General features: G+C 47.7%; 2 protein-coding genes and 2 non-coding genes across 5 annotated transcripts in view; 3 read left to right on the forward strand and 1 right to left on the reverse strand.

The window, feature by feature from the left end:
• The window catches only part of COG4 (component of oligomeric golgi complex 4), a 33,634-nt gene extending 20,759 nt beyond the window's left edge, over nucleotides 1-12,875 (reverse strand). The window contains exons 1-7 of the mRNA XM_077831402.1: nucleotides 12,729-12,875; nucleotides 11,529-11,611; nucleotides 10,521-10,635; nucleotides 7,288-7,462; nucleotides 3,984-4,177; nucleotides 2,589-2,694; nucleotides 667-824 (exon numbers count right to left, since the gene is read on the reverse strand). Of these exons, the coding sequence (XP_077687528.1) occupies nucleotides 667-824; nucleotides 2,589-2,694; nucleotides 3,984-4,177; nucleotides 7,288-7,462; nucleotides 10,521-10,635; nucleotides 11,529-11,611; nucleotides 12,729-12,869 (972 nt within the window). The 5' untranslated portion in view covers nucleotides 12,870-12,875. The remainder of the gene's footprint in view (nucleotides 1-666; nucleotides 825-2,588; nucleotides 2,695-3,983; nucleotides 4,178-7,287; nucleotides 7,463-10,520; nucleotides 10,636-11,528; nucleotides 11,612-12,728) is intronic.
• Nucleotides 12,876-13,143: 268 nt separating this feature from the next.
• SF3B3 (splicing factor 3b subunit 3) overlaps nucleotides 13,144-26,519 on the forward strand; it is a 50,083-nt gene continuing 36,707 nt past the window's right edge. Inside the window, exons 1-8 of one of the 2 annotated variants that reach the window (XM_077830858.1) lie at nucleotides 13,144-13,276; nucleotides 17,571-17,687; nucleotides 18,108-18,434; nucleotides 19,565-19,737; nucleotides 20,976-21,117; nucleotides 22,218-22,330; nucleotides 23,557-23,694; nucleotides 24,994-25,097. In XM_077830858.1, the coding sequence (XP_077686984.1) occupies nucleotides 17,618-17,687; nucleotides 18,108-18,434; nucleotides 19,565-19,737; nucleotides 20,976-21,117; nucleotides 22,218-22,330; nucleotides 23,557-23,694; nucleotides 24,994-25,097 (1,067 nt within the window). In that variant the 5' untranslated portion in view covers nucleotides 13,144-13,276; nucleotides 17,571-17,617. The remainder of the gene's footprint in view (nucleotides 13,277-17,570; nucleotides 17,688-18,107; nucleotides 18,435-19,564; nucleotides 19,738-20,975; nucleotides 21,118-22,217; nucleotides 22,331-23,556; nucleotides 23,695-24,993; nucleotides 25,098-26,519) is intronic. The other variant, XM_077830859.1, reaches the window with a different exon arrangement.
• Nucleotides 18,825-18,902, forward strand: LOC144273076 (small nucleolar RNA SNORD111). The gene has a single exon (XR_013347732.1). It is a non-coding gene; the product is annotated as a small nucleolar RNA SNORD111 (small nucleolar RNA).
• LOC144273075 (small nucleolar RNA SNORD111) lies at nucleotides 21,314-21,390 on the forward strand. The gene has a single exon (XR_013347731.1). It is a non-coding gene; the product is annotated as a small nucleolar RNA SNORD111 (small nucleolar RNA).

The raw sequence follows: 26,519 nt of genomic DNA on the forward strand, positions 1-26,519 counted from the left end.
GCAGATGGCCTCTAAAGGTGTGTGCCTATGAGACAGCTAACAGCAGTGCTGTAGCTGGCAGGAGGATCACTGAAAGAGTTAGAGACACAGTCTAGCTCAGAACGCCCCACAGGATTTCTCCTGTTCACCCAGTCAAGCCCCAAAGGATCATCTTTGTTTCTCCCACTCATGTCCTGTGGCCGCTGTCCTTCAGGGCAAAGAGTGGATGCCCACTTCCTGGCACTCTGTCAGCCATCAGGGCAGTGATGGAGTAACGCCAGGTCCCTTCCACCCACTCACAAGTAGGGTTGCCAACTCTGCCTGAAGCTCTTCCAGGAGATTTTTTTTTCCCAACATGATAATGTCATTTTCTTAAAATATCCCATTGAAATCTCCCAGACTGTTTTCAATAGTCACTGGGAGATCGATGCCAATTCCAGGAGACTCAGTCCTGGAGGGTTGGCAACCCTACTCACAAGGCTGAGCTTGCTGCCTCAAACCTGCTGGCCTGGAAAGTGAGGTACCAAGCCCAAACTTCCCACATGGCCATGCAGAGCCCAGCAACGAGGCTCATGGAGCACACGCCACTTGCAAAGGATTACAGGAGGTTAGAGAATCACTAGGTATGAGGCTCAGAGCCAGCTCTAGACCGCAGCCCAGTCAATCTACACTGCACATCACTCTTACCTGCCTGTGATAGTCCCTCTGCTTGATGAACTTGTCCACCACCTTCTCCACCTGCTGGTCACACTCCACCTGCAAGTGCTTGATCAGGGTGTACAGCTTCCCTGGCCCATAGTAGGTCTCCACTATGGGCTGGTGGGTCTCCACGATCCGAGCAATTCCTGCCAGAAGATAGTGGTGGTGATTTTTCGTGGCTTTAACGGCGGTAGGAAGCCCCAGGCAGGGCAACTGCCCAATCCTGACCAAGACCTGGGCTGTGGCATCCTGATCTAGGGCGTAGGAAGGGGTACACAGCACCTCCCCAAGTGCAGCTCAGAATCCAGGCTGGTGGGATCCTCATATCACCCACCCCTACCTACATCCTGGGGTGCCCTTCTCCCTCCCCAAAGTTATAGCCTCCACCTTCTCTCCCTTTTCAATCTAGGTCTGCTCTGCGAGCGAGGGGTGCGAGTTCCCTGCTTGGATACGCACACGAGGGTAGCCCAGGGAGAGCTGGTGCCGGTATACACAGCACCGTAGCTGCAGGAGCATGGGCAGCAGCAGCAGAGGCATGGCTGAGCCATGCCAAGTACAAAAGCCAGTGGGCATGTACCCAGCCCATGCCGCTCAGCCATGCCGCCGCTGTCCAGGCTGCCACGGCTGCGGTGCTATTTCTACTCGCGCTAGCTCTAACCGAGAGACTGCACTACCTGTGCGTGAGGGCTGCAGCAGATACCTTGCAGCCACTCCCAGGCAGCTCTTCGTGGGAGGCAAGCCAGCCCTCTCCCAGAGACTGAAAGGCCAGCCCCTCAACCATGCCTTCAGCCTCAATGCACTCCCAGCTGCCTGCTCCAAAAGCAGGGCACGTCGTGCTCGCTGCCAGCCAATGCAGCCAGCACCAGACGCAGGTGGGCCACCAAGCGCATTTGCCAGGTATAAAGCTTTGCACAGAAGAAAGCTGCAGCTCCCTAATCACCAGTTAAGCCAACTGGAAAAGAAACCTCTTCCCACAGCCAACACCAAAGCAGATCCTGAATGCCAAAGACTGAGTTCAATCCCCTACACACCCTTAATGCTACAAGAGAACAGTTCTAGCTCTAGAAAACTCATCTCAAGGCAAACTCTGCTCCTCTTCCCCAGACAGATGCTCCGAAAGCCAGCCCTGTGTTCTGCATCTCACACTACTGCCAGGCAAGCCTAGAAGATACACTCTGGGCGGTCAGCAGCAGCAGAGTGCAAACACAGGAGAGTGGCTTGGCAGTAGCATAGTATGGGATGACAGCAGAGCACTCTATTCCTTTCCTTGATGGTCTTCCCACAACACACATACCAGTCCCTGGCCCTCCACTCTCAAGGAGGGCAAGAGCTGCCTTGCCCCAACCCCAGAGAATCAGCCCAGGGAGGGACAGCAGCTCTTTGGCCTTCCGGGCTGGGATTTGTTCATCCAGTCAGGTGAGGCTGGGGAGCTGCGTGTCTGGAAAACTCTTCAGCAACTAACCAATTTGTTTGGGGGAGCCGGAAGGGAAAAGGGCAGCTTTCATGCCCCGTTCACCAAGCCCTTTCACATCCAGCTGACTATTTAAGGCAGAGATCTACAACTCTTCCTGTCTGGCTCTGGTTCAGTCCCTTAGGCTGAGAGAGACTGAGAAGGATAAATTCCAGGAGGAGCTGTGGGGAGGAAGCCTGTGGGGAGGAAGCCAGCTGGTCCTTTGCAAGTCCCTCTCCTGCCAGCCAAAGCGGAACAAAGAGCGAGCTCCAGACCCAATGCCCCCTGCTGGCCAGAGACAGACAGCACTCCAACAACCCTTGTACTCTATTCCAGCACCACCGAGAGGAAAACGGCGCTGTTCTGCCCTCCTGCAGCCAGAAATGAGAGCTGCGATATTGTCTGGGCACCTTCCATCGCGGAAGATTTCCAGCTGACAAACCGTGCAGGGAGGGATTACCTTCGAAGAGGAGCGTCAGTGTATCTGCAAAGATGACTGCAGCCCTACGGTCACTCATGTCTGTCTCCATCACCAGTAACAGGTTCTCCTTGGCTTTGTTAGCGACCTAAACTCCGGGGGAAGGAGTGCGTCAGTGTGGTTCTGGCAGAGCCCCCGCACAAGGGAGACTTTTGCCCTCCTGCCCCATACAGCCCTTCCCCCTGCTGTTCCACCTTCCCTGCCACCAGCACGACAAGACACATGGACCTTACAGAGCAGGTGTTGATGCTTTGGGTCAGATGGCAGAGGAAACTCCAGGGGTAGGGCAGTCTACATCTCTAGCAGAGATAGGTGTATTCGGCTGTGCTATGCAAACAGGAACCACTGTTAAAACAGCAGACAAATCCTAGCTTCTCACCTCTAGAAAACCTAGCGAAAGGCAGCCTAGCAAATACCCCCAACACCATTCACCAGGGCTCCTGTGCAGAGAGCTGCAGAACATGAGATCAATGTGGTACAGCCTGGCTTCCTTCAGCACGTGGGTACCTGACTGTAATTCCCTTTTGCACCACTGGGGGGAACCCCAAGTGCTTTCTGTGAAGACAAAGTAGCCCAGCAAGGCCCTTCCTGTCTCTCACCCCCAAGACTAAAGGGTCAAAAAGAAGGGCCATGGGAATCTCCAAGGCACCTAACTGTACCTCTGACCTTGTTCTATGCACTGTGATCTCCTTCCAGACACTCTTCACCCTTCCCTCCCCATTCTGCCCCATCCCAGTTCTCCCTCTCCTTCCAAGTCTCCCCACAGGCTTTCCCAGGTCTTCGCCTGTTGGGGCTCTTTCCACTTCCTCACTGTTTCTACTGTTTCCCATCCAGTCTGGTTCCTTTTCTCTAGAACAACCACAGGCAACAGCACTAAGCACAGCCCCAGGCACCAGCAGCTAGGACCAGGGGAGCAGGAGATGTAGGCCCCTCAACAAAATGCTAAGGTCTCATTTTCTGGGAGAAATCTGGCTAACCACAAGGGATCATTTAATCAGATTGAGGCACATAATGGCACCAGGAGAAACTGATCAATGTGCCAGAGCAGTAGGGCTGGGTGCAGAGGGCCACGCTGGCCATAGGCTGAGCGCAAGCAGCATGGTGCTGTCTCTAAGTGAGATAAGGAGAGGGGGGGAAGCCACAGAGTGAGGACCTGGGATCTGTGACTGATCACTCAAAAGCCCCACATGGTAGCACAAAGAGCAGGGAAAGTGCTGACCAGGCCCAGTCTCGTCTCGTCGCATCTAACCATTATTAGATGCACAGGAGCCAAGATCTCGTTCCTCAACACCTGTGTTGGCAGAAGCCCAATTTTACTCTCCTCTGAGGTGCTGTGGCCAGCCCAGGGGCCACCGTGGGTTCTGCAGCGCCTGTTACCTGTTTGCAGAGGTACTCTGAGAACTTGCTCAGCCCCTCCTCATGTAAGCCCAGCAGGGGGAAGATCTTGAAGAAACGTTCCACCTGAGGCAGGTTGCCCTGCTTCGTAGCCACGTCAAATTTCTCAGTCACTATGATCTTCAGGCGCTGCTCTGCCTCCTGCAGGAGTTTCAGGTTGGCATCAATTATGCTGCCTGTTCAGAGGGCACAGCACTGCATTAGTACCAGGTTCAGGACACTTACCCTCCTGGCACCATGCCCCTGTCGGAACAACCCCAAGTTGGCAGTCAGGAGCCATCAAAGCCTGGAAGGAGACAGGTCCCTGGCTCATATTCATTTCTTCCCCCAAACCACCCAGGACCTTTAACCTAGAGGTAAAAAGGGGGGTGGGGGTGGGAAGGGTATGTGTATACATAGACTCTTCCAGCTCTGGGGGCTCATCATATCCCTACTCCCTAAGGCCTGGAGAGAAAACCTAATTAGGGTTAAAACACGTTAGCAACTCTGATGCACATCATTAATCCCTCCCTGTCTCTCCTATTGGCCCACACCCCCATATCCACCATGTATGGCCAATCAGATGCTCCATTGAAATATCATGGCATGCCTAGTCCCTGGGTCAGCAGAGGGGCTGTTAACTGGAACAGCCACTACAAGGTCCACTGCTGATCATGTTTATCTTGGTTCTTTAGGAAGTCACCCCCCCACACCCAATGAGCACCCCACATGTTTAGCGAGAGGGCAGAATGCATGCCCCCCAACCCACCAATGCCCAGGTGTAGAAGATGGGAGCAGCGGAAGATGGAGAGGGTTAGGAACAGCTAATTACAGAGAAATGGAATGGTGACTGAGCTCTCGCAGAGTTCTGGCAGGATGCTGTACAGCAAGGGCTCTACAAATTCACTCTCTAGCCAGTAAGGAATTTCTGTAGGTGAGACTGGTGGGGCAGAGCACTAATGCATCAACCTCTGCAATACTTAAACTTCTATTTAAAAAAACAAAATGAGACAAGAGGATTTACAAGCCATTCTGATTATCAGCGGCACACACGGAAAGCTTTCATTACTAAGGCTGCCTGAGATTGCAGACAGACAGCCGCTGTCTCTACAGCTCAGAGCGTCCCCCAACTAGCAGCAGCAGGAAATTGGCAAGAATCTGCTAGATTTTGCCATGGCTATTCAGCACCTTGTGGGCAGCTGTGAAACCGAAAAGAATCAGTCTTATTCTGCTGCCGCTTGGGGAAAAACTCTGAGCTGCAGCCCAGACATACTGGAGCTATTCATAAGGACCCCAGAAATGCAAGATAGGGGAACAGAAGAGACATGGCCCTCTTCAAAAGCAGCACATAGGAAAGTCTGAATGACAGAGGGCAGGGAGAGGAGAAAGAGCTCCTCACCACTTCCAGAAACCAGAGGGCAGTGGGCATGAGTAATCACCCTGAGCCTGGCAGTGGGCATGAGTAATCACCCTACCACCTGCTACATCTGTGGTGCAGCAGCACAGAATGCTGTCCTGGAGAGAGACAGCCAACGAGAGGGCAGCTTGAGCCGGGAAGGGGGCTTGGAAAAAGCTGTTAGATAAGGAGGGAAGGAGAAGAAGCTAGATGCTGAGCAAGCAGATGAATTGGCTCTGGGGTAGGAGTTGAGGGGGCAAAAGAAAGGAACAGGACAATAAAAACAGGGGACTAGGAAGTGAGAAGGAGAAAAGAAAGAAAAATAGGAAAGATTACAGGATCAGGAAAAGCAGGAAAAAAAACCAGACCTGAGTATGTGAGCAGATATGTTAGAAAAGGGAAATAGATGGAAATAAAATCTACAGACGTACCAGAGACAGACTATCAAGGGGAAAACCTAAAGGAAATATAATTGGTGAAAAAGGGAATTGGTCAAATTTATTATTTATTTGGTGTATGCAGTCTGGTCAAGCCAAGCCACATTTTGCAGTCCTAAACAAGGTGTGTCATGGTTTGTGGCTGCCCACTCTGATATAGTGGACTGCCTCTAAAACATCACTGAAATTCAGCTGCAGCACAAATTCCATGTCTGGTACGAAACCAGCTGAGAAGGCGCCGTTGCCTTCATGGTAAATCAAACCCGGGTTGACGTTGAGTGGGGTCTGAGACAAGATAATTGATCAAGAAGCTGTATTAGATTAAAACAGATCCTGAAAACAGTAAGTGAAAAGTCCACCCACAAGGGACCTAAAATACATGAACATCTGTTTGAACATCTGTTGAAGGAATACAGTTCAAAGGTGCCTAATGGACAAATGAGGGCCCACAAGGTAAACAAACCTGACTTGTGCATAAACTCAGTGGAAAGAGGTCCACCCTCAAGAACATTGAATCTACGGAGCAGTAAAAGTCGAAGAGAAGCAACGAACAGGACAGCAAGAGTGGAGCTGAATTTACAGCCAAGGAGAAGAAAAATTGATTCTTCCCTGAAGTGACACAGTCTATTGTTGAATGATCTCTTTTGTTCTTGTTAATAACAATGCATTTGATATTAACTGCAGAGTAACGAAGGGTACCATGTACAAACTCGCAAAGGTTAACGTGCTGGTAACCTATGGGTTATTACTATAGGTAGTAAGTACTTGGTTATGTTATTTAGCCTCCTGGGACAATTTGGGGAGTTTTCCCTTATCAAGTTTAAACATTTAAAATGATCCCTTTTGTCTTGGTTTGCATCTGCCTCACCTCACAGTTAGCATAACCTAGCCGGGTCACTGCACATGATTCAACTTTATCAGACACCTACAAGCCAGTGATTTAATATAAGAAATTAAACTATAGAGCAGAATCCAGGGACAAACTCCTAACAGGTATTCCAGCAGCCCTCTGGGCATCACACCATGATGCTGCACTGGGCCCTCACTGATGAGCACCCTTCCTCCCATCTTTTCTATCATGCACCACTGATTAGTGCATTTAGCCTGCTGGCTAGTAAGTGGCTGCCAAGCTCTTCAAGCCCCAAGTCAGTAACTCTACATGTGTGGCAGTTTGCATAGATTTAGGGCCAGAAGGGGCCATTATGATTATCTAGTCTGACTTCAGTAGCCTTTGCAGTAACTAGCCACCTCAGCTTTCCCCCGAGTAATATTTGAACCTAATTATATCTCAGAAGTATTCAGACATTTCCATGTAAACGGCTACCTGCAGAAGCTGCCAACTAATTCCATAATCACACTCTTTGTTAACACACCCATTGGCTTCAGTTTCTTTGGCTCTGGACAAAGTTAGAGCCTCAAAAAGCAAGAGTGCTCAGGTTATTTTACTAAACAGCTACACCTGGACAGCACCTACCCTCCTGGCCTTGTCGGCTCAGCTCAATGACTGATTTGTCCAGAGACAAGTAGCGGTGGATATGAGCAGCTGCTTGTTCATAATCTTCATTTCTCAATGCTGTTTGAACCCCATCCATGCAGAACTTCAGGTCCAAGATGTCATCAGCTCTCTGGATGGCCTGATACAGGCGGTTCTGCAAGATAAACAGCAGTTAAGACTTCCCTTCCGTGGCTGGGCCAGAGAAACAGAACTAGAGAGAGGAGAGAGTACAGCAGGAGGGGGAGGAGAGATGGCTGCCAGAGATGGAGAGGCTAGTTAGGTATAAGGTCAGCAACTAGCTGGATGAGAAGCTTGAGCTGCTTTGACAGTTGTGATGGATGACCTTAAAGGAAGAAGGGCCCCAAGTCTGTCCACCCAAAATCTGGATTGTACTCAAGAGCCACCCCTAATTTGCACAGAACAGAGCAGATTACAGCTCACTCACCTTTAGCAGAGAAGCCTGGTCTGCACAGATTACAGGTGTCAGCATGCAATCTTTAAATCTACCTCTGTACAAAGAAGATGGTAGCTCCAGACTACAGCATGGACCTCTGAGGTCCATGTCTACCTCCATTGTCTCAACCTATTACACCAGGAGTGAGGAAGCGAGGAATCATAGAATATCAGGGTTGGAAGGGACCTCAGGAGGTCATCTAGTCCAACCCCCTGCTCAAAGCAAGACCAATCCCTAACTAAATCATCCCAGCCAGAGCTTTGTCAAGCCGGACCTTAAAAATATCTAAGGAAGGAGATTCCACCACCTCTCTAGGTAACACATTCCAGTGTTTCACCACCCTCCTAGTGAAAAAGGTTTTCCTAATATCCAACCTAAACCTACCCCACTGCAACTTGAGATCATTACTCCTTGTTCGGTCATTAGCTAACACGGAGAACAGGCTAGATCCATCCTCTTTGGAACTCCCTTTCAGGTAGTTGAAAGCAGCTATCAAATCCCCCCTCATTCTTCTCTTCCGCAGACTAAACAATCCCAGTTCCCTCAGCCTCTCCTCATAAGTCATGTGTTCCAGTCCCCTAATCATTTTTGTTGCCCTCCGCTGGACTCTTTCCAATTTTTCCACATCCTTCTTGTAGCGTGGGGCACAAAACTGGACACAGTACTCCAGATGAGGCCTCACCAATGTCTAATAGAGGGAAACGATCACGTCCCTCGATCTGCTGGCCCCTACATATACATCCCAAAATGCCATTGGTCTTCTTGGCAACAACAGCACACTGTTGACTCATATCCAGCTTCTCGTCCACTGTAATCCCTAGGTCCTGTTCTGCAGAACTGCTGCCTAGCCATTCGGTCCCTAGTCTGTAGCGGTGCATGGGATTCTTCTGTCCTAAGTGCAGGACTCTGCACTTGTCCTTATTGAACCTCAGATTTCTTTTGGCCCAATCCTCTAATTTGTCTAGGGCCCTCTGTATCCTATCCCTACCCTCCAGCGTATCTACCTCTCCTCCCAGTTTAGTGTCATCTGCAAACTTGCTGAGGGTGCAATCCACACCATCCTCCAGGTCATTGCGGTCACATCATAAGAGAGTACCACTATTTTTCCTCACCCCAAACTAATGAAGATATTGAACAAAAACGGCCCCAGGACCGACCCTTGGGGCACTCCACTTGATACCGGCTGCCAACTAGACATGGAGCCACTGGTCACTACCCGTTGAGCCCGACAATCTAGCCAACTTTCTATCCACCTTATAGTCCATTCATCCAGCCCATACTTCTTTAACTTGCTGGCAAGAATACTGTGGGAGACCGTGTCAAAAGTTTTGCTAAAGTCAAGGAATAACATGTCGACAGCTTTCCCCTCATCCACAGAGACAGTTATCTCATCATAGAAGGCAATTAGATTAGTCAGGCATGACTTGCCCTTGGTGAATCCATGCTGACTGTTCCTGATCACTTTCCTCTCCTCCAAGTGCTTCAGAATTGATTCCTTGAGGACCTGCTCCATGATTTTTCCAGGAACTGAGGTGAGGCTGACTGGCCTGTAGTTCCCAGGATCCTCCTTCTTCCCTTTTTTAAAGATGGGCACTACATTAGCCTTTTTCCAGCCGTCCAGGACTTCCCTGGATTGCCATGAGTTTTCAAAGATAATGGCCAATGGCTCTGCAATCACATCTGCCAACTCCTTTAGCACTCTCGAATGCAGCGCATCCGGCCCCATGGACTTGTGCTCGTCCAGCTTTTCTAAATAGTCCCGAACCACTTCTTTCTCCACAGAGGGCTGGTCACTTCCTCCCCAGGCTGTGCTGCCCAGTGCAGTACTCTGGGAGCTGACTTTGTTCGTGAAGACAGAGGCAAAAAAAGCATTGAGTACATTAGCTTTTTCCACATCCTCTGTCACTAGGTTGCCTCCCTCATTCAGTAAGGGGCCCACACTTTTCTTGACTTTCTTCTTGTTGCTAACATACCTGAAGAAACCCTTCTTGTTACTCTTAACATCTCTTGCTAGCTGCAACTCCAGGTGTGATTTGGCCTTCCTGATTTCACTCCTGCATCCCCGAGCAATATTTTTATACTCTTCCCTGGTCATTTGTCCAATCTTCCACTTCTTGTAAGCTTCTTTTTTGTGTGTTCAAGATCAACAAGGATTTCACTGTTAAGCCAAGCTGGCCGCCTGCCATATTTACTATTCTTTCTACACATTGGGATGGTTTGTCCCTGTAACCTCAATAAGGATTCTTTACAATTCAGCCAGCTCTCCTGGACTCCTTTCCCCCTCATGTTATTCTCCCAGAGGATCCTGCCCATCAGTTCCCTGAGGGAGTCAAAGTCTGCTTTTCTGAAGTCCAGGGTCCGTATTCTGCTGCTCTCCTTTCTTCTCTGTGTCAGGATCCTGAACTCGACCATCTCATGGTCACTGCCTCCCAGGTTCCCATCCACTTTAGCTTCCCCTACCAATTCTTCCCAGTTTGTGAGCAGCAGGTCAAGAAGAGCTCTGCCCCTAGTTGGAATGCTATCTGACCAGCTCTGATAAACAGGGGATTTCCTTTTTTTACTTGTACATTGGTACTGCCTAGGAGCCTGAAGGAGGTACCAGGATCCTGCCATGCTAGGTGCAATACAAACCTAGAACAAATCAGGGCTAGGCTTCAGCTCCTGTCTTCCCGCATGCAGGTGAAGAGCTCATGCTCCTCTATCTCCCACACACAGCAGAAAGAGAGCTCAGTGCAGAGCTCCCACATTGTCTCGTTACCTTAGCAAGATCAAGCTGCCGAACTTTACTGCTGACGTTTTCAGCCAGGTTACAGGTGAAGGTGATCATCCCAGCCAACTGTCTGGCATCCCCCTCAATCAGCTGCAGGTTAGGACTGGAAACAGATGCAGGGAACATTGGTTATACATGTGAAAAGTGGATATGAAGCAGCAGTACATTCTGCGATGTATTTCCCCACACAAACACTTGCATCTGCCAGCACCATGGTCTCTCACCCCTCATGAACTGCTGCGTACTTTCACTGAAGCAAGAGGCCAAATCCAAGAGTGACATGTAGAAGAAAGCAGCACATCCAGGCCTGACCAATGGCTGTCTCCCTTGTATTAAAACGGTGTGTGGAGTCAGATTGATGCGCTGGCCTTGTGTTTTGTGGAACTGCCATCTTGCATTCCAGAATCCAAGTTTTTATTAAATATAATTGAGGATCTAGCTCTTACGGTCATAAAAATAACTTACAAAATGAACTACAGGTAAGTAGATGCAGTAATGTCTGCCCAAGTCTACAGACAGTCTGAAACAACAAAGCTGAAGAGGCATTCTATTTCCATTCATATAAATTGACTGTTAACTCTTAAGCCTACTGTTAACAATTTGAATGTAATTTTTGTTTACAATTTCACTACTGATCAAAGCATGAGTGGGACAATTAAGAAGAACTTCACAATCTACTGTGAATGGCAGCTCGTTCTGTTGTCACAGGTGGTCACATCACAAGAGAGTACCACTATTTTTCCTCACCCCAAACTAATGCTGTATAATTCTTTTTCATGTACCTTTCATGTCAAAGTGTTTTCCAGACAGAAATTGCTTCCCACAACGACAGGCAGCTTCATCTGTGGTAGAATGAAGCAGCTGCCGAACAGTGTAAGGTAACATTACAAGGAAGAATTTGATATCCAGAGCTTGCTTACTTTCTTTTTTAACCAAAGCATCAGATCACATAGTACTAGCTTCACTCAAGCAGGATTAAACTGGTGAACTACTAACCCCAGGCGATGAAGGGTGACCATCTTGCTCTCTATGGTATTCTGTTGTTCCAGGAGCGCCTCCAGCTCTTCCTCCACCCCTTTCTGAAAAAGAAAGCAGCCCCACGTCACTTCATGCCCCTTTCAGACCAATCATCAACGCCACTAGCTAAGAACCAAACTCTCAAATCAGGAGCATGAGCCAAGCAGGGCACTAAAGCTTCTGAGAGTTCAGCTCACATGCAATCCTTCAAAAGCCCAGAAATCCATCCTAATCTGACAGGTTTCAGAGTGGTAGCCGTGTTAGTCTGTATCAGCAAAAACAACGAGGAGTCCTTGTGGCACCTTAGAGACTAACAAATTTATTTGGGCATAAGCTTTTGTGGGTTTGCCCATGAAAGCTTATGCCCAAATCAATCTGTTAGTCTCTAAGGTGCCACAAGGACTCCTTGGTGTTTTTGCTGATACAGACTACATTTACACCCCAGTCTCTTCTCAAAGGCCAATTCTGGGGTACGCGGGCAGTCCTTTATCATACAACATTTTCTTAAAAAATCACCTCTGCCCAAGGTACAGGTGACCAAGCTGCCTACATGAGCGAACCAGAGTTCGGCAAGGTGCTCCTAGGCTTAGAAGATAGGGTTACTGCAGAGGCAATAGAATCAGCCTGTCAGGGCTGTAACAGGTGGTCAAAGAAGCATTTAACGTTGTTCTGTAGCAATCTTTCCTGACCATCTAATGAAGTTCTGGCAAAGAGACATCCAGTCTTTCTGGTCAGAGGCTATATCACCACCCCATCGGGGGCAAAGGGAGTGGGAGTACTTGAATAACATGACCACAGCTTCGCTAAAAGAACCTAAATAGAAGAGAACAGTTGGGAAAATGGCTATACTGATGTTTTCCCTCCAAACGAGATGCAAGTGATTCCCTGCAGCGTTTTAGCACGCAATAATGGCTAGCTCATATGCAATGCGTCTCAACAGTAGATCTCACAGCACTTGAAGAGGAGGTCAGTGACAGTGCAAGGCAGCCAAGACACCGATCTACACTTCAGTGAGCGTTTCAAAGAACACCTCGCGGTTCTCCCGCAAAGGAAAAGGAGTAAGTTTGGGTCCTTTTCTCCTGTCCCAGGGACCCGTCTCTGGGGCAGGGCGGAGGGTCCCGACTCCCGGAGGGGGCGTGGGGCAGACCCAGGACCCGGCGCTAGGCGGAGCCGCCCCACCTCCTCCCCGCACAGGCGGCTGTAGGCGGCCTCCAGCTCTGGCAGGTCAGTGAGCGAGCGGATCCGCTCCATAGAGAGTGACGAGGCGGAGACGCCGCCTTCCCCCCCTGGCAGCCACAACCCCGAGACAGCCGCCGCCATCTTTGGTTCCGGGTGACACCGTCACTTCCGGAAGAGCCTCCGAGGCCCCAGCGATGCGGTCCGCGCTGCAGTTAGGGCTGTCCCAATTGGTGCCTGAGTGGCCCATCCTCATGAGGCTTCTCGGTTTGGGTTGGCGACGCGGAGCGAGGGTCACCGGGGGTCAAAGGCAGTGGGGTAGGAGCCCCGGGGGAGTTGCCTCGTTTTTGTGTTGGGTTCGTTCAGGCATTGAGCGGGACAGCCCCGCGTCGCGCGCGCCGGCGCGTCGGAAGCCCCGGGGGTGGGGCAGGTCAGGGCGCGCGCTGGGTCGATGGCGGGGCGGGTTGGCCGGCTGGTGGCCTAGGGGGAGCGAGCGAATCTGCCGCCATCCCGCGCGGTGAGAGCCGCCGTAGCCTGCGGGGCAGCGACGGGTAGGAGAGTGCGACGGGCCGCGGCTGTGGGGCGGGGTATCGGCCGCGCTGTGCTCCCCGAGCGCGCTCAGGAACCGCCCTGGCTCTGCGGCCCCTCCCGCTCCGGGCGGGCGTGGGGAACGCGGGGGAAGGGCGGGGAGAGGCCGTGGGGCGGCGGGGAGGCCGTGCACGTCGAGGTGAGTGCAGGCTGTACCGGCGGGAGCCGCGCGCGGAGTGGGGAGGGGAGGAGAGGATTGTGCATATGGGGCGGGGGGGGGGGGTGCGCGGGGAACACTGGGGAAGAGCGGAGCCGGGCACTGAAAACTGGTGGGGAAAGGAAGCGAGATGCCAGTGGGAAGAATATGCAGACGGGGCTGGGGTGGGAAAGCGGGGAGCCTTCCCCTTCCTTTCCTCTTTGAATGGCCTTTGGGTGCTTTGATTGCACATGTTTGCCTGATGCTGGTCCTGTGCGTGCTGCCTCACAGCGAAGAGGTACTACAGGACAGGCCTAACAAAGAAAATAACAGAACGCCACTAGCCATCACCTTCAGCCCCCAACTAAAACCCCTCCAACGCATTATTAAGGATCTACAACCTATCCTAAAGGATGACCCAACACTCTCACAAATCTTGGGAGACAGGCCAGTCCTTGCCTACAGACAGCCCCGCAACCTGAAGCAAATACTCACCAACAACCACATACCACACAACAGAACCACTAACCCAGGAACTTATCCTTGCAACAAAGCCCGTTGCCAATTGTGCCCACATATCTATTCAAGGGACACCATCACAGGGCCTAATAACATCAGCCACACTATCAGAGGCTTCGTTCACCTGCACATCCACCAATGTGATATATGCCATCATGTGCCAGCAATGCCCCTCTGCCATGTACATCGGTCAAACTGGACAGTCTCTACGTAAAAGAATAAATGGACACAAATCAGATGTCAAGAATTATAACATTCATAAACCAGTCGGAGAACACTTCAATCTCTCTGGTCACGCGATTACAGACATGAAGGTCGCTATCTTAAAACAAAAAAACTTCAAATCCAGACTCCAGCGAGAAACTGCTGAATTGGAATTCATTTGCAAATTGGATACTATTAATTTAGGCTTAAATAGAGACTGGGAGTGGCTAAGTCATTATGCAAGGTAGCCTATTTCCTCTTGTTTTTTCCTACCCCCCCCCCCCGATGTTCTGGTTTAACTTGGATTTAAACTTGGAGAGTGGTCAGTTTGGATGAGCTATTACCAGCAGGAGAGTGAGTTTGTGTGTGTATGGGGGTGGGTTTTTGGAGGGGGGTGAGGGAGTGAGAGAACCTGGATTTGTGCAGGAAATGGCCCAACTTGATTATTATGCACATTGTGTAAAGAGTTGTCACTTTGGATGGGCTATCACCAGCAGGAGAGTAAGAAGGATTCTAGGTGGACTCCTCCTGAAGGTCAAAACAGCAGAAATCACCTGAACAGCAGGAGAGTGAATTTGTGTGGTGGGGTGGAGGGTGAGAAAACCTGGATTTGTGCTGGAAATGGCCTAACCTGATGATCACTTTAGATAAGCTATTACCAGCAGGACAGTGGGGTGGGAGGAGGTATTGTTTCATATTCTCTGTGTATATATAAAGTCTGCTGCAGTTTCCACGGTATGCATCCGATGAAGTGAGCTGTAGCTCACGAAAGCTCATGCTCAAATAAATTGGTTAGTCTCTAAGGTGCCACAAGTACTCCTTTTCTTTTTGCGAATACAGACTAACACGGCTGTTACTCTGAAACCAGCGAAGAGGTGAGCAACTTTGCCTGACTTTTGTGTTCCCTGGGAGAAGCCAGGCCTCCTTCATAAACAGGGTGACTCTGTGGAGGTGCCCAAAGACAAATATTTCCATGGGAGGAGGCACAGATGCCCTTGTTTCTCCAGGACTTTATTAAAGGGGCGCTATTAGCTTGAAAATCAAGTCCGCTGGATAGATACCTCCAGGTGCTGAGTCACTGTTGTGTTTTGTGGTTTTACTATCACTGGGAGCTATTTTCTGTTCTAAACGTTTTTCTTTCCTCTGTTGCTGTGTGAAAGACCCACACACAGCGGAATTTTGGTCTCCCCTGGGGGAAGTGGAACTGACCGCACAAAGGGTGCCGAAATGCACCACCAGTGACACCATCACAGGACCTAGCCAGATCAGCCACACCATCACCGGTTCATTCACCTGCATGTCCACCAATGTAATCTACGCCATCATGTGCCAACAATGCCCCGCTGCTATGTACTTCGGCCAAACTGGACAGTCCCTACGTAAAAGGATAAATGGACACAGATCAGATATTAGGAACGGCAATATACAAAAATCTATAGGAGAACACTTCAACCTCCCTGGACACACACTAGCAGATTTAAAGGCAGCCATCCTGCAGCAAAAAACCTTCAGGACCAGACTTCAAAGAGAAACTGCTGAGCTTCAGTTCATTTGCAAATTTGACACCATCAGCTCAGGATTAAACACAGACTGTGACTGGCTAACCAACTACAAAAGCAGTTTCTCCTCCCTTGGTGTTCACACCTCAGCTGCTAGAAGAGGGCCTCATCCTCCCTGATTGAACTAACCTCGTTATCCCTAGCCTGATTCTTGCTTGCATATTTATACTTGCCTCTGGAAATTTCCACTGCATGCGTCCGACGAAGTGGGTATTGACCCACGAAAGCTCATGCTCCAATACGTCTGTTAGTCTGTAAGGTGCCACAGGACTCTTTGCCGCTTTTACACATCCAGGCTAACACGGCTCCCCCTCTGAGAAATGCACAAAATACGCTGGAAAATAATTTTTTAAAATCTCAATTCTTTTTTAGTTATAATGTCTTAAGTGCTGCTTGTAACCATCGTAGGTTACAGTCTTCCAGGCAAGAGTGTAATCTTTATGTTGTCCCTTTAATTTGGGTGGAAGCTGCTGGCCTGTTTCCCTTATCTACCTGTAGAAATAAGCATTTCAGGCTAGGTTTTTACAGTACAGGGCAGACAGGGTAACCTGCTCTAAGCCACAATTTGCAATGGTGCAGCTTACCCCAGTTTCAAGCAAAGGGTGAACGCCATTGATGAAAATAGCAGCTTTGTTTGTCTATGCTAAGAGTTTGTATTGTACTGCCAGCTGGCCACTGATGGCTGTGATCTGTAACCAGTCTCTTGTTTAAAATGATGCCATCGAGGTTGATGAGCCTAACATTAAACCAAACCTATTTTTAATTTTTTTTTAAATGAAGCCCAGATTTATTCTTTCCTTCCTATCAGCACTTCCATACAAGAGCTGCAATATTCTTCTCCGTTACCTATAAACCCAGGGACCTAGAGAATAGAGCACTGAACTGAAAGTCAGGAGACATGGGTTCTTTCCCTGTCTCTGCCACTTGCAGAGGTGACCTTGGACAAGTCACTTCACCTCTCCATGTCCTAGTTTATCCATGTGTAACGTGGGAATAACACTTCCTTCCTCTGTAAAGTGCTTGGATTGCTACTGATGAGGTGGCATTATTAGTGATATTATTAAATTCTCAGAAGCAGACAGAAATGGAGTAAAAATACACAGGGAACAAGGACTGAAGTCAGTTTTGACAGCTTGTCCTTGCAAGAGCGTAGCCAAGGGCCTGTGCTGTTTCTGCTTGTCACTCAAGTCAGGTGCCTGCAGAACCAAACAAAGCTAGTATGTCAGTTTTCATGCAGCTCAGCGTCTGTCCTAAACTTAGATCGTAAATTGTATTAAAAAATCACTGTAGGCTAATAATTTTACACCAAATTACCAGGTTTATCCTTCGTTCCTTCTAAATGAGTGTGACATGGATCGAAATGTCAGAGTCAGCCTAAAGGACCAAAAAAAAGCTGACCTGCTATCTTTGTTTAAAAAGGAACTAAAAGTCTTTTAACGTGAAACCTCTAAATAACTAGAGTAGGAAGCTAGAGCTTTCAGTGAATAGCTGACTTGATCTAGTGGACTGAGCCATGGAATGGAGAACCAGGAACACCCAAGTTCTAATCTTGGCTCTGACTTGAAGTCTGTGGCTTTGAGCAAGTTTTCCTATTGTTAAAATAGGGATAATCTCATGAGTACAGAGAAGGCTGGGGGGGAGTCCTGATTAATCAGTGTTTGTAAGGTCCTTGAATGTTGGCCAGTTAGAATAATATGATCCATGCAATCTCAAAATTGTGTCTGTGGGACACAGAAACACAGGCTGTTTAATGCTGTTCCTTTGGGCTGACACAATGTACGTTTTAAATGCAGATCCTGTTTTGCATATTCTTAATTTTTGTTGCTGTTTTGTTCACAGCTGACTCAATAAGTGAGACGCATGAGTGAAGTGGATCTGTCGCCACCATGTTCCTTTACAATTTAACATTGCAGCGAGCCACTGGCATCAGCTATGCTATCCATGGCAATTTCTCAGGTAATCTCTGCTCTCCTGACTAGGAAACTTTCAGGCTGAAGTAAAACAAGGTCTTTTCCATTATAAGCTACTTAGCTACAGCATTAGTTTTTCACTGAGGTTCTGCTCCTATTAGTGCCGCTACCTGAGTTGACTAAGAAGCTGCAGTTTGAGGGAAAGATCTGATCTTGAGAAAGTTCCTGGTTCCAAGTTCTTATAAATTCAGATCCTGGTTTTCTCACTGAGTTTTTGGGGCCTTAGTTAAATCATTTAACTTCTCTCTGCCTCAGTTTTCTGATCTGTAAACTGGATACTTGAATACTCTGGAGGCTGTCAGACTTGCTTTGGTGATTAATGTTTGAAAGGCACTTTGAATTTCTTGGTTTTTACATCTCCTAACTTATAGTTGGTGATAAGTTTCTCATGGCTTTGACTTCTTAGGAACCAAACAACAGGAAATTGTTGTTTCCCGGGGGAAGATCCTGGAGTTGCTCCGCCCTGATCCCAACACGGGGAAAGTACACACCTTGCTGACAGTGGAAGTGTTTGGAGTCATTCGCTCCCTCATGGCCTTCAGACTGACAGGTGGAACGAAAGACTATATCGTGGTGGGTAGTGATTCGGGTCGCATTGTTATCCTGGAGTACCAGCCCTCCAAGAACATGTTTGAGAAGATTCACCAGGAAACCTTTGGCAAGAGTGGCTGTCGCAGAATTGTTCCTGGCCAGTTCTTGGCTGTGGACCCAAAGGGCCGTGCTGTCATGATCAGTAAGTCAGTGGGGATCTGTACTGTCTTCTTAGTTGTAGCATTTAAAGAAGTGAGTGGGGGAAACTGATTCTCCTTGGAATTGTTGCTTTGCCTTTTCCTTACTTCAGGGATGACAGTTTTTGCAGCCTGCTTCTCAGCTGTAGCTTCTCAAGTGCTTTTCATGCAGGCATTTCATTAAATTCCAGCCTTTGGAATAAAAAGTCCAGATGTATGGCATTTGTTCCTGCCTATTGTCATGATTGCACAAATGAGTGCCAAAAATTGGGCCATAACAGTGTAGGAAAGAAACCTGCTCAGGTAGTGGTAAGCAAACAACCCATTTGAGGCTGATGATTGGAAAAAGGGAAGATGGGATGCAGACGACACAGTCATGGTGCAGCCAGCTTCCTCTGCCTGAAATGATGATATGAATTCATGTCTCTTCTCTGAGATTGACTATGGAGACAGCTGCATTTCTGATCAGGCCCTGCAGGTATAAACTCTTAAATTATTCCAATTTTCAGGGTTTGCATTACCAGGTAGCTTAACAACTGTATTATAGTGAAAATAATGACAATACTGGCTTGGAAGGAAGCTACTTGCTTCCTTTTAACCTGAAGGTAGCACTGTGCAATTCGTCTGTTATTCAGGATGACAGCTGAGAGCAGGACTTGCTCAGTAAATTACTGTGTATGCTGTGTATCAGCAAAAAAATGCATACCTCAATTACGGTGCAATTTTAGAGGGTGTCCATGGAACTGTTTCCCTTCTGTTGCATAGCTGCTACTCTTTCCTCATCTGTTAGCTACTGTGGCTGCATGTTTTGCCAAGCAGATGCTGCTGCAGATTTTCTGCCTGTGAACTGAACATACCTTGAGTTGTGGCTTGTGTGAGTGGAGCTTAAAAAGGTCATTTGCAAGGTTAAACCTGTTCCTGAGTCACTGATTCGTTTTTAAAGATTTTAAATACTGAAGTTAGGAAGTTGACATAAACTTAAGTGTGATGGGGAAATTATGGGACAAGATGTTATGTTTCTGTTTTCCTGCAAAGCTGTCAGTTGGCTGTTTTTGTGCAAAGGCGGGTGGTGGTGCAGTTGTCTTCAGCTTTGCGTCCCCAATCTAGGTATTTTATGCACTGTTGTTCCCTGCAGGTGCCATTGAGAAGCAGAAGCTGGTATACATCCTGAACAGAGATGCTGCTGCCCGGCTCACCATTTCTTCCCCACTGGAAGCCCACAAGGCCAACACCTTGGTCTACCATGTGGTGGGAGTAGATGTGGGGTTTGAAAACCCAATGTTTGCTTGTCTGGAAATGGACTATGAGGTAACCAGGGACAAGGTCCTTGTCTCTTACCCTACTCCCTCTGCTCAGCTAGCTCAGTCTCCTTCCTCTCTGTCCCTTCAGCTAGCGTGTCCACTTATGCCAAGCCTTCTCTGCCGCGCTAGCTGTCTGGGACAACCTCCCTGGGTCTCTGCTCATTGACTGTCAATCTCATTTCCAATCTTAGCTGAAATCCTCTTAATTGCTTCGTCCTTCTGTTACTGAACTGTGAACTACAGGCCTCCCTGCTCAATGCTCTTTTTGTATATTCTTCTCACTCTAGCCTTTGCACTTCATTCCAGTGCTGCTGTTCACATTTAGAACTGCTTCCCTCTGCTGCAGCAGTACCCTCCCCTTCACTTGCATTCCTCCTCCAAATACACTTCCCCTGTCAAGCTTTCAATTAGTGATCCACCAGAATTACCGCCCCAGGTATAGATGCGTTGTCTGTGAACTCATTGAATTGGGAGTCATCTCTCTTTAGATTGTTACAGCACTGAGCATATTTCTCGTGTTCAGGAAATTAATAATGGTGGTGCAGTTTGGGAGAAAATGTGCATGAATGATTTTATGCAAAATAAAGTTGCATGTCGTAGTGTAACGACGATGCTTTGTGGTTTAAAATGTACCCTAGTAGCAGCCGTGTTAGTCTGTATCCGTAAAAAGAAAAGGAGTATTTGTGGCACCTTAGAGACTAACACATTTGTTAGTCTCTAAGGTGCCACAAGTACTCCTTTTCTTTTTAAAATGTACCCTAGAATCTCTTCCATCTTGTCATGGGGTTGGTGATACTATAGCTGGCAGCTAGGGGGAGCATTGAAAATCAACATAACGCTCCGGGCGGCATTGACAAATGTTTCTCAGTATATCTAGCTGCAAAGACAGCTGTTTTATACCCATTCAGCATTTTACAGTTACGTGTTGTAACTAACCAGCGCTGCTTATATGTCTGCTACTGGCAATAATTCTACTCAGTTGCTTCCCATTTGTTACTAGAAAATGCCTGTGATTTCACTCTTGATCCTTTGAGGTGCTGCGCCCGCAGCTTCCATTGATTTCAATGGCAGTGGTGGATGCTGAACACTTTGCAAGATCAAGTCCTGGGCTGTCGTCTTTGAATTGCTGTTGTGGTTGTTAATGGGTATAACACAATTCCAGAGACTTCATAAGATCTCTTTTCCTTTAAATGTACAGATAATGTTACTGGCTCTAGCTAAAATATTTGTGCGCTGTTTTTCTAGGAAGCTGACAACGATCCAACAGGAGAAGCAGCAGCTAACACCCAGCAGACCCTGACATTTTATGAATTAGACCTGGGTTTGAACCACGTAGTTAGGAAATACAGTGAACCTTTGGAGGAGCATGGCAACTTCCTTATAACAGGTACTACCCTCCTCATTGCCAAGTCGCTTCCCATTCTCCCAGCAAAACGACATGGGGGAACATATTGCACATTTGAAAGAGAATCATGGGGGTCGTAACTTGAGCTGCTTTCCTGCTCTTAGTTGGGCCTGGAAGTCAGGTGAGAACTAAAAATTCTCATCTGATACATGGAATTTTGAAGAGTTTGATTTTCTTGCAGCCTGAAGTGATGAGTTTTTCATGTCTCTTCTCTGAGATTTATCCTGGAGATAGCATTTCACTCTGATTGGGCTCTGAGATGATAGTATTTGAAAGCTTTCACTGGAAAAGGGTGTGGTTTAAAAAAAAATAGGAGAACGAGTTTTTCAGGTGACAAAATAAAACAAATGGAAATACAAACAGAGTTTTAGCTCCATGTGAACACAGCTTGATTTCAAGAAGTAGTTATGGGCTAACCTTAAGCTTTGATTTTGGGGGTGGGACTTTGGCCTGCTCTACTCATTGCTGAAGTTAGTTTGGAGTTTTAGTATCCAGGATTCATTTGAAGAGCATGATTTATAGTACAGGTACCCAAAGGGTGGTCCCAAAGACTTAATGCTGACTGGGCCACTCTGCAGTTCACTATATCTTATATGTGACTTGGGGATACTGTAGGCTAGTGGGCTCCAGGAGCTCTGAACACTCAGTTTGTGGTTTTCATTGCTGGTAATTTCAGTTTCTGAGAGGGAAGTACCGGGAGATCGTCTGGGAACCTGCTTTCTGTGATTTGCAATAGCAGATAAATGCATGTCAGATACATGGGGTTACTGGCACATTGCCAGTATGATGCCTGAGCATCTCAAAGATTTGGGTTAATTTATGGGACTGGGTGAGAGGTGTAAAAATGAAATATTAAGCGTTGTTTATGACCCCCAAAGTTTCATTCTCCTTCCCCTGCTCTCCATCCCTAACTCTGCCTTGTGCAGATACAGAAGCCTATGCTTGCAAACTGGTGTCTTCTCCACCATAAACTGAAGCAGGTTTATATACATGTGAGAATATTGAATAGAGATTATCCAGATTTCTTTTGAGCAACAGAGCTGTTTCTCTTCTCTTAATGAAGTTTCCATCTCATCCCTTAGTTCCTGGTGGCTCCGATGGTCCCAGCGGGGTGCTGATCTGTTCTGAAAACTACATCACCTACAAAAACTTCGGTGACCAGCCTGATATCAGATGTCCCATTCCCAGGAGAAGGGTGAGAATTTCATCTCTTATGCCCTACTTTAGAGGCCTTTTCTTTAAAGGTTCCACATAGACACTTAATATCAGCTTCTGTGCAGGGAGGCTTTTGAGGAAGGCAGTGCGTAGTGATTGAAAGGCTGTCAGGCTGCCACCCTTTTGGGTGTGGAGGGAAAGCCTGCCTTACTAGCCAGTCATGTCATCTGTAAGGGAAGGTTCTGGAGTTTGCCTGTAGTCTGACGTGATGGGTTGAGTTCATCTCGTCTCTGAGGTTTACCCTTGAGCTAGTCCTTTCTCTCTTACCAGGCTCTGAGATAGCAGCACTGGTAGCATGAACCATGATTTACATGGCATGATTGGATATATTCACCCTAGTACATGAAGATGAATTCCACAGCTGCTCTCTTCCACCTCATGCTGTTTCCTTTTAGAAGAGTACATAAAAACGGCCATACTGGGTCAGACCAATGGTCCATCTAACCCAGTATCCTGTCTTCTGACAGTGGCCAGTGCCAGGTGCTTCAGAACAGGGCAATTCTAAAGTGATCCATCACTTGTTATCCAGTCCCAGATTCTGGCAGTTGGAGGTTTTGGGACACCCAGAGAATGGGGTTCCATCCCTCACCATCTCGGCTAATAGCCATTGCTGGACCTATCCTCCATGAACTTACCTAATTTTTTTTTTCAACCCAGTTATTCTTTTGGTCTTCACAACATCCCTGGCAACAAGTTCCACAGGTTAACTCTGCATTGTATGAAGAAGTACTTCCTTTTGTTTAAACAAAGTAGGCTGTAGCTAGCTGACACTGGGTCACTAGCATACATTGTGTGTGGCTTTGGTGGTATTTGCCCAAAAAGCAGATGCCACAGGTCAGTTTTATATGGCTAGTGACCTTTGTGTACCACAATTGGTTTTGCAGTGTGTGAGATTGTCCATCCGAGGGGAAAAGTGGTAGGAGGGAGAATGCCTCAGAGTTTTGGCTCTTCTCAGAAACATCTGTCAGGAAGAACCTGCTTTCCTGAGAGCATTACGGATGAGTCAGGAGAGCATTGGGAAGGGGTATGCTATGCATGAAACCTTTTCCGCATGCTATAGTCCCTCAGGCTTTCCATTTTGCTAGGACCATTGATCCAGGGGAGTATATCCTGCCTTGCAGGGGAATGGCTTTGCTGAAAGGTGATCTAGTAGGTCCTTTCCACCTTCAACGTTTATAAACCTCTGTCTTATCTTCCCTGTGACAGAATGACTTGGATGACCCAGAAAGGGGTATGATTTTTGTCTGCTCCGCTACACACAAGACCAAATCCATGTTCTTCTTCCTGGCCCAGACGGAGCAGGGAGATATCTTCAAAATCACCCTAGAGACCGATGAAGACATGGTGGGTAGACTGAGGAGGAAGCTACTTTTACTTCTTGAAACATGTCCTTGAGAAGCTTCCCCATCATGCTGCATTTCCCACGTTGATGAGACTTCGTTCTAGAGCAGCCTTCCCCCTAAATCAAATGATTTTTAACTTAGTCTTTAGCCATGTATAGAGATGAATGACTCTGCATCTACCCTATTAGATGACAGCTGCCATAACTTGCTAGTCACTGCTCGCACGACAGACAGATGGGGACAGCTTCGAAACCACAGAAGACTTAGGTTGCTAAGTCACATGGGCACTTTTAAAAATGTTACCCGTGGTCCCTGCTCCAAATCGCTTATTTCAAAATGTGGCCCAGGAGATTCTACGACACAGTTCCCTAAGACAACAGAGTGCAGTGATCCTTCTTGATCTGAGCCGCCATACTTGGCTGCACCTGTGGGTTGAATATTTGGGTGCCTGCAGTCTGTTCACTTTTATGCAAACTAGGTGCAGCCGGTTGGGCAGAGTTTGGCCATCCCATGTCACACAGCTTTTTCAGCTGGGATAACAAACTCTCCTTCTGAAACTAATCGGAAAAGATTGGAATTGCTTTGTGCTGCCAGTCACTGCCACCCTGGCCATCCCTCTGCATCTCCAACAGGAGATTTGTGCTGCAGTGATCCCATTTGTGGTCTCAGGAAAAAACCTTCTGAAATGCCACTAACCCCCATTGCCTTTAACATGACAAACCCTTCCCAGAAGGTGTCATGATAGAAGACTGTGTCAGTTCAGCAGTTTAAGACTGGCCTCAGGCTTTTCATAGGAGCCATCATGGCAACTTCAGGTCTGTCAGAAGTGTAAGTGGCCATTCTGAGAGACATCTACCCAATCCTCTGAGTGAATGATGTGGATGCCAAGATGGGGGTTGTCTCTTTCTCAGTAGGACTGCTGAACATTTTCATGTCTCTGTTGTAAGTCTTGAACTCAGATTCCCATGCAAAATAGCCTCAAGAGTGAAGCAGAAAGCCTGGCTTGTGTTTACACTCAGAATGCCATCCAGTTTGAACTTGGGGAGTGAAAGCAGCTGCCCCAAACTATCAAGAAGGTGAGCGCTCTTGGCTGTGCTCAGTCACCGCTCTTTTCCTTCCTTTGAAGGTAACTCCAAGGCAGTCTTGTAATAAGCTACAATCCCAAATGCATCAGTTCCTGTATCTCTGAATGGGAAAGTGGGCTGCGCACTTGTGTGTGAAGGAACATAGCCCATCTCTGGAGATGGACTGAACTGAGCTGTCTCACTCACCGTTACTCCTTCCTCTCTGGGGCTTTCAGGTGACAGAGATCCGACTGAAGTATTTTGATACTGTTCCTGGAGCTGCTGCCATGTGTGTGCTGAAAACAGGGTTCCTCTTTGTGGCATCTGAGTTTGGAAACCAGTGAGTAAATCATTTAATTTCCTTCATGTGCCCTGCTGAATTTTACTGTTACGACGTATTAGCATGACAGATTGCCGTGGTCTTTGGTAGAATGTGTAAAAAGACAGGGGCTCTGCCTTAACGAGTTGATGGTCGAACTTGTCCAAGTGCAATGACCACAGTTTTTAAGCCCATTAATGTATCCTGGGCAATCTCCTCAGTATGGATAGGTTTTGTGGAAGTGCTCTTAGATCATCAGGTCTTTGGGGCAGTATGGCGCTACCCGGGGATACCCAGGATTGTGAGGTTCTCTACCACCTGCCCTTAGTGCCAGGGAGCCTTGTCTGTGCCTGCCAGTGGTCAGCTCCCTGACTCCACCTTCCATAGGCAACATCATCACTCTCCTCCTAGCCTACACAGACTCCACTGTCTCTCGGCAGGTTAGCAATAGGCAAACTCCAACCCTGAGCCCTCTGCCACTGGACGCTCACACAATTACCAGATCCACTGTTCCCAAAGGAACAGTACACCCCTGCTTCACTTCAGACTGCTCTACTTAATTCACAGCACTTAGATTTTGTTATAGCAAAAAGAATGATAAGTTTATTTAAGAAAGAACAGAGGTTAAGGGGATAAAAAGTATTGGAACCAATTGGTTATACATCAAATAAAATCAACACGCTTTCTGGAACCTAGAGTTAGTTAATAAGGTACTTTCTTGTCTAATAAAGTTTAGATCACCCCATGTCTTTGTCACAGCACTTCACAGCCCTGGTTGGCTATGATCCTCCATTCATAAGACATGCAGAATGGCAGCTTGTCCCCTTAGTGAAGGATTCAGGGCATACCTCAGTACCTCCCAGTTATACCCCTAAAATCCATTGTCTTCACTCATAAAGAGGAGACACCCTCCCCCACACACACATCCTGTTCTTGTTTTCCTGCAGTTTTTCCTCTCTTGAGATTTTGCAATCTTGATTAGCCTGGATGCTCAATATGCAAATATATTTACATTGTGAGGCATACAATACACAGTGCCAGACAGAGAGAGAAGTGTCTCTTTCCTCTTGCTTGAAAGAAACCTCTTTATCCTAACTTTCACATCTTAAGAACATAATTTCCAGCAGGCATTTCAAATATGATCCTTGCAGGCATTTCACAGTGATAATGACGACTACTGAGAGATTGGCTTTTGGTAGACACTGTACATGCCAGCCTTTGGTGAATTAAATTGCACATACCAGACCTGGGGGGGGGTCCTGTACCCCCTATGCATCCATCTATACCCTCAGCCAGTTGGCACCAGGGACTGTCTGTTGATCACCTAGCACCATGGGTTCCTGGACCAAGAGGGGTTTTGAAGGATGGATGTAGATACACAGGAAGTGGGAAGCTGTTCCACATGTATTGCCAAGATCAAATGCCTGGGCAGGCAAAGAAGGG

This window comes from Eretmochelys imbricata, chromosome 12, assembly GCF_965152235.1.
Source record: "Eretmochelys imbricata isolate rEreImb1 chromosome 12, rEreImb1.hap1, whole genome shotgun sequence".
NCBI classification, from domain to species: Eukaryota; Metazoa; Chordata; order Testudines; family Cheloniidae; genus Eretmochelys; species Eretmochelys imbricata.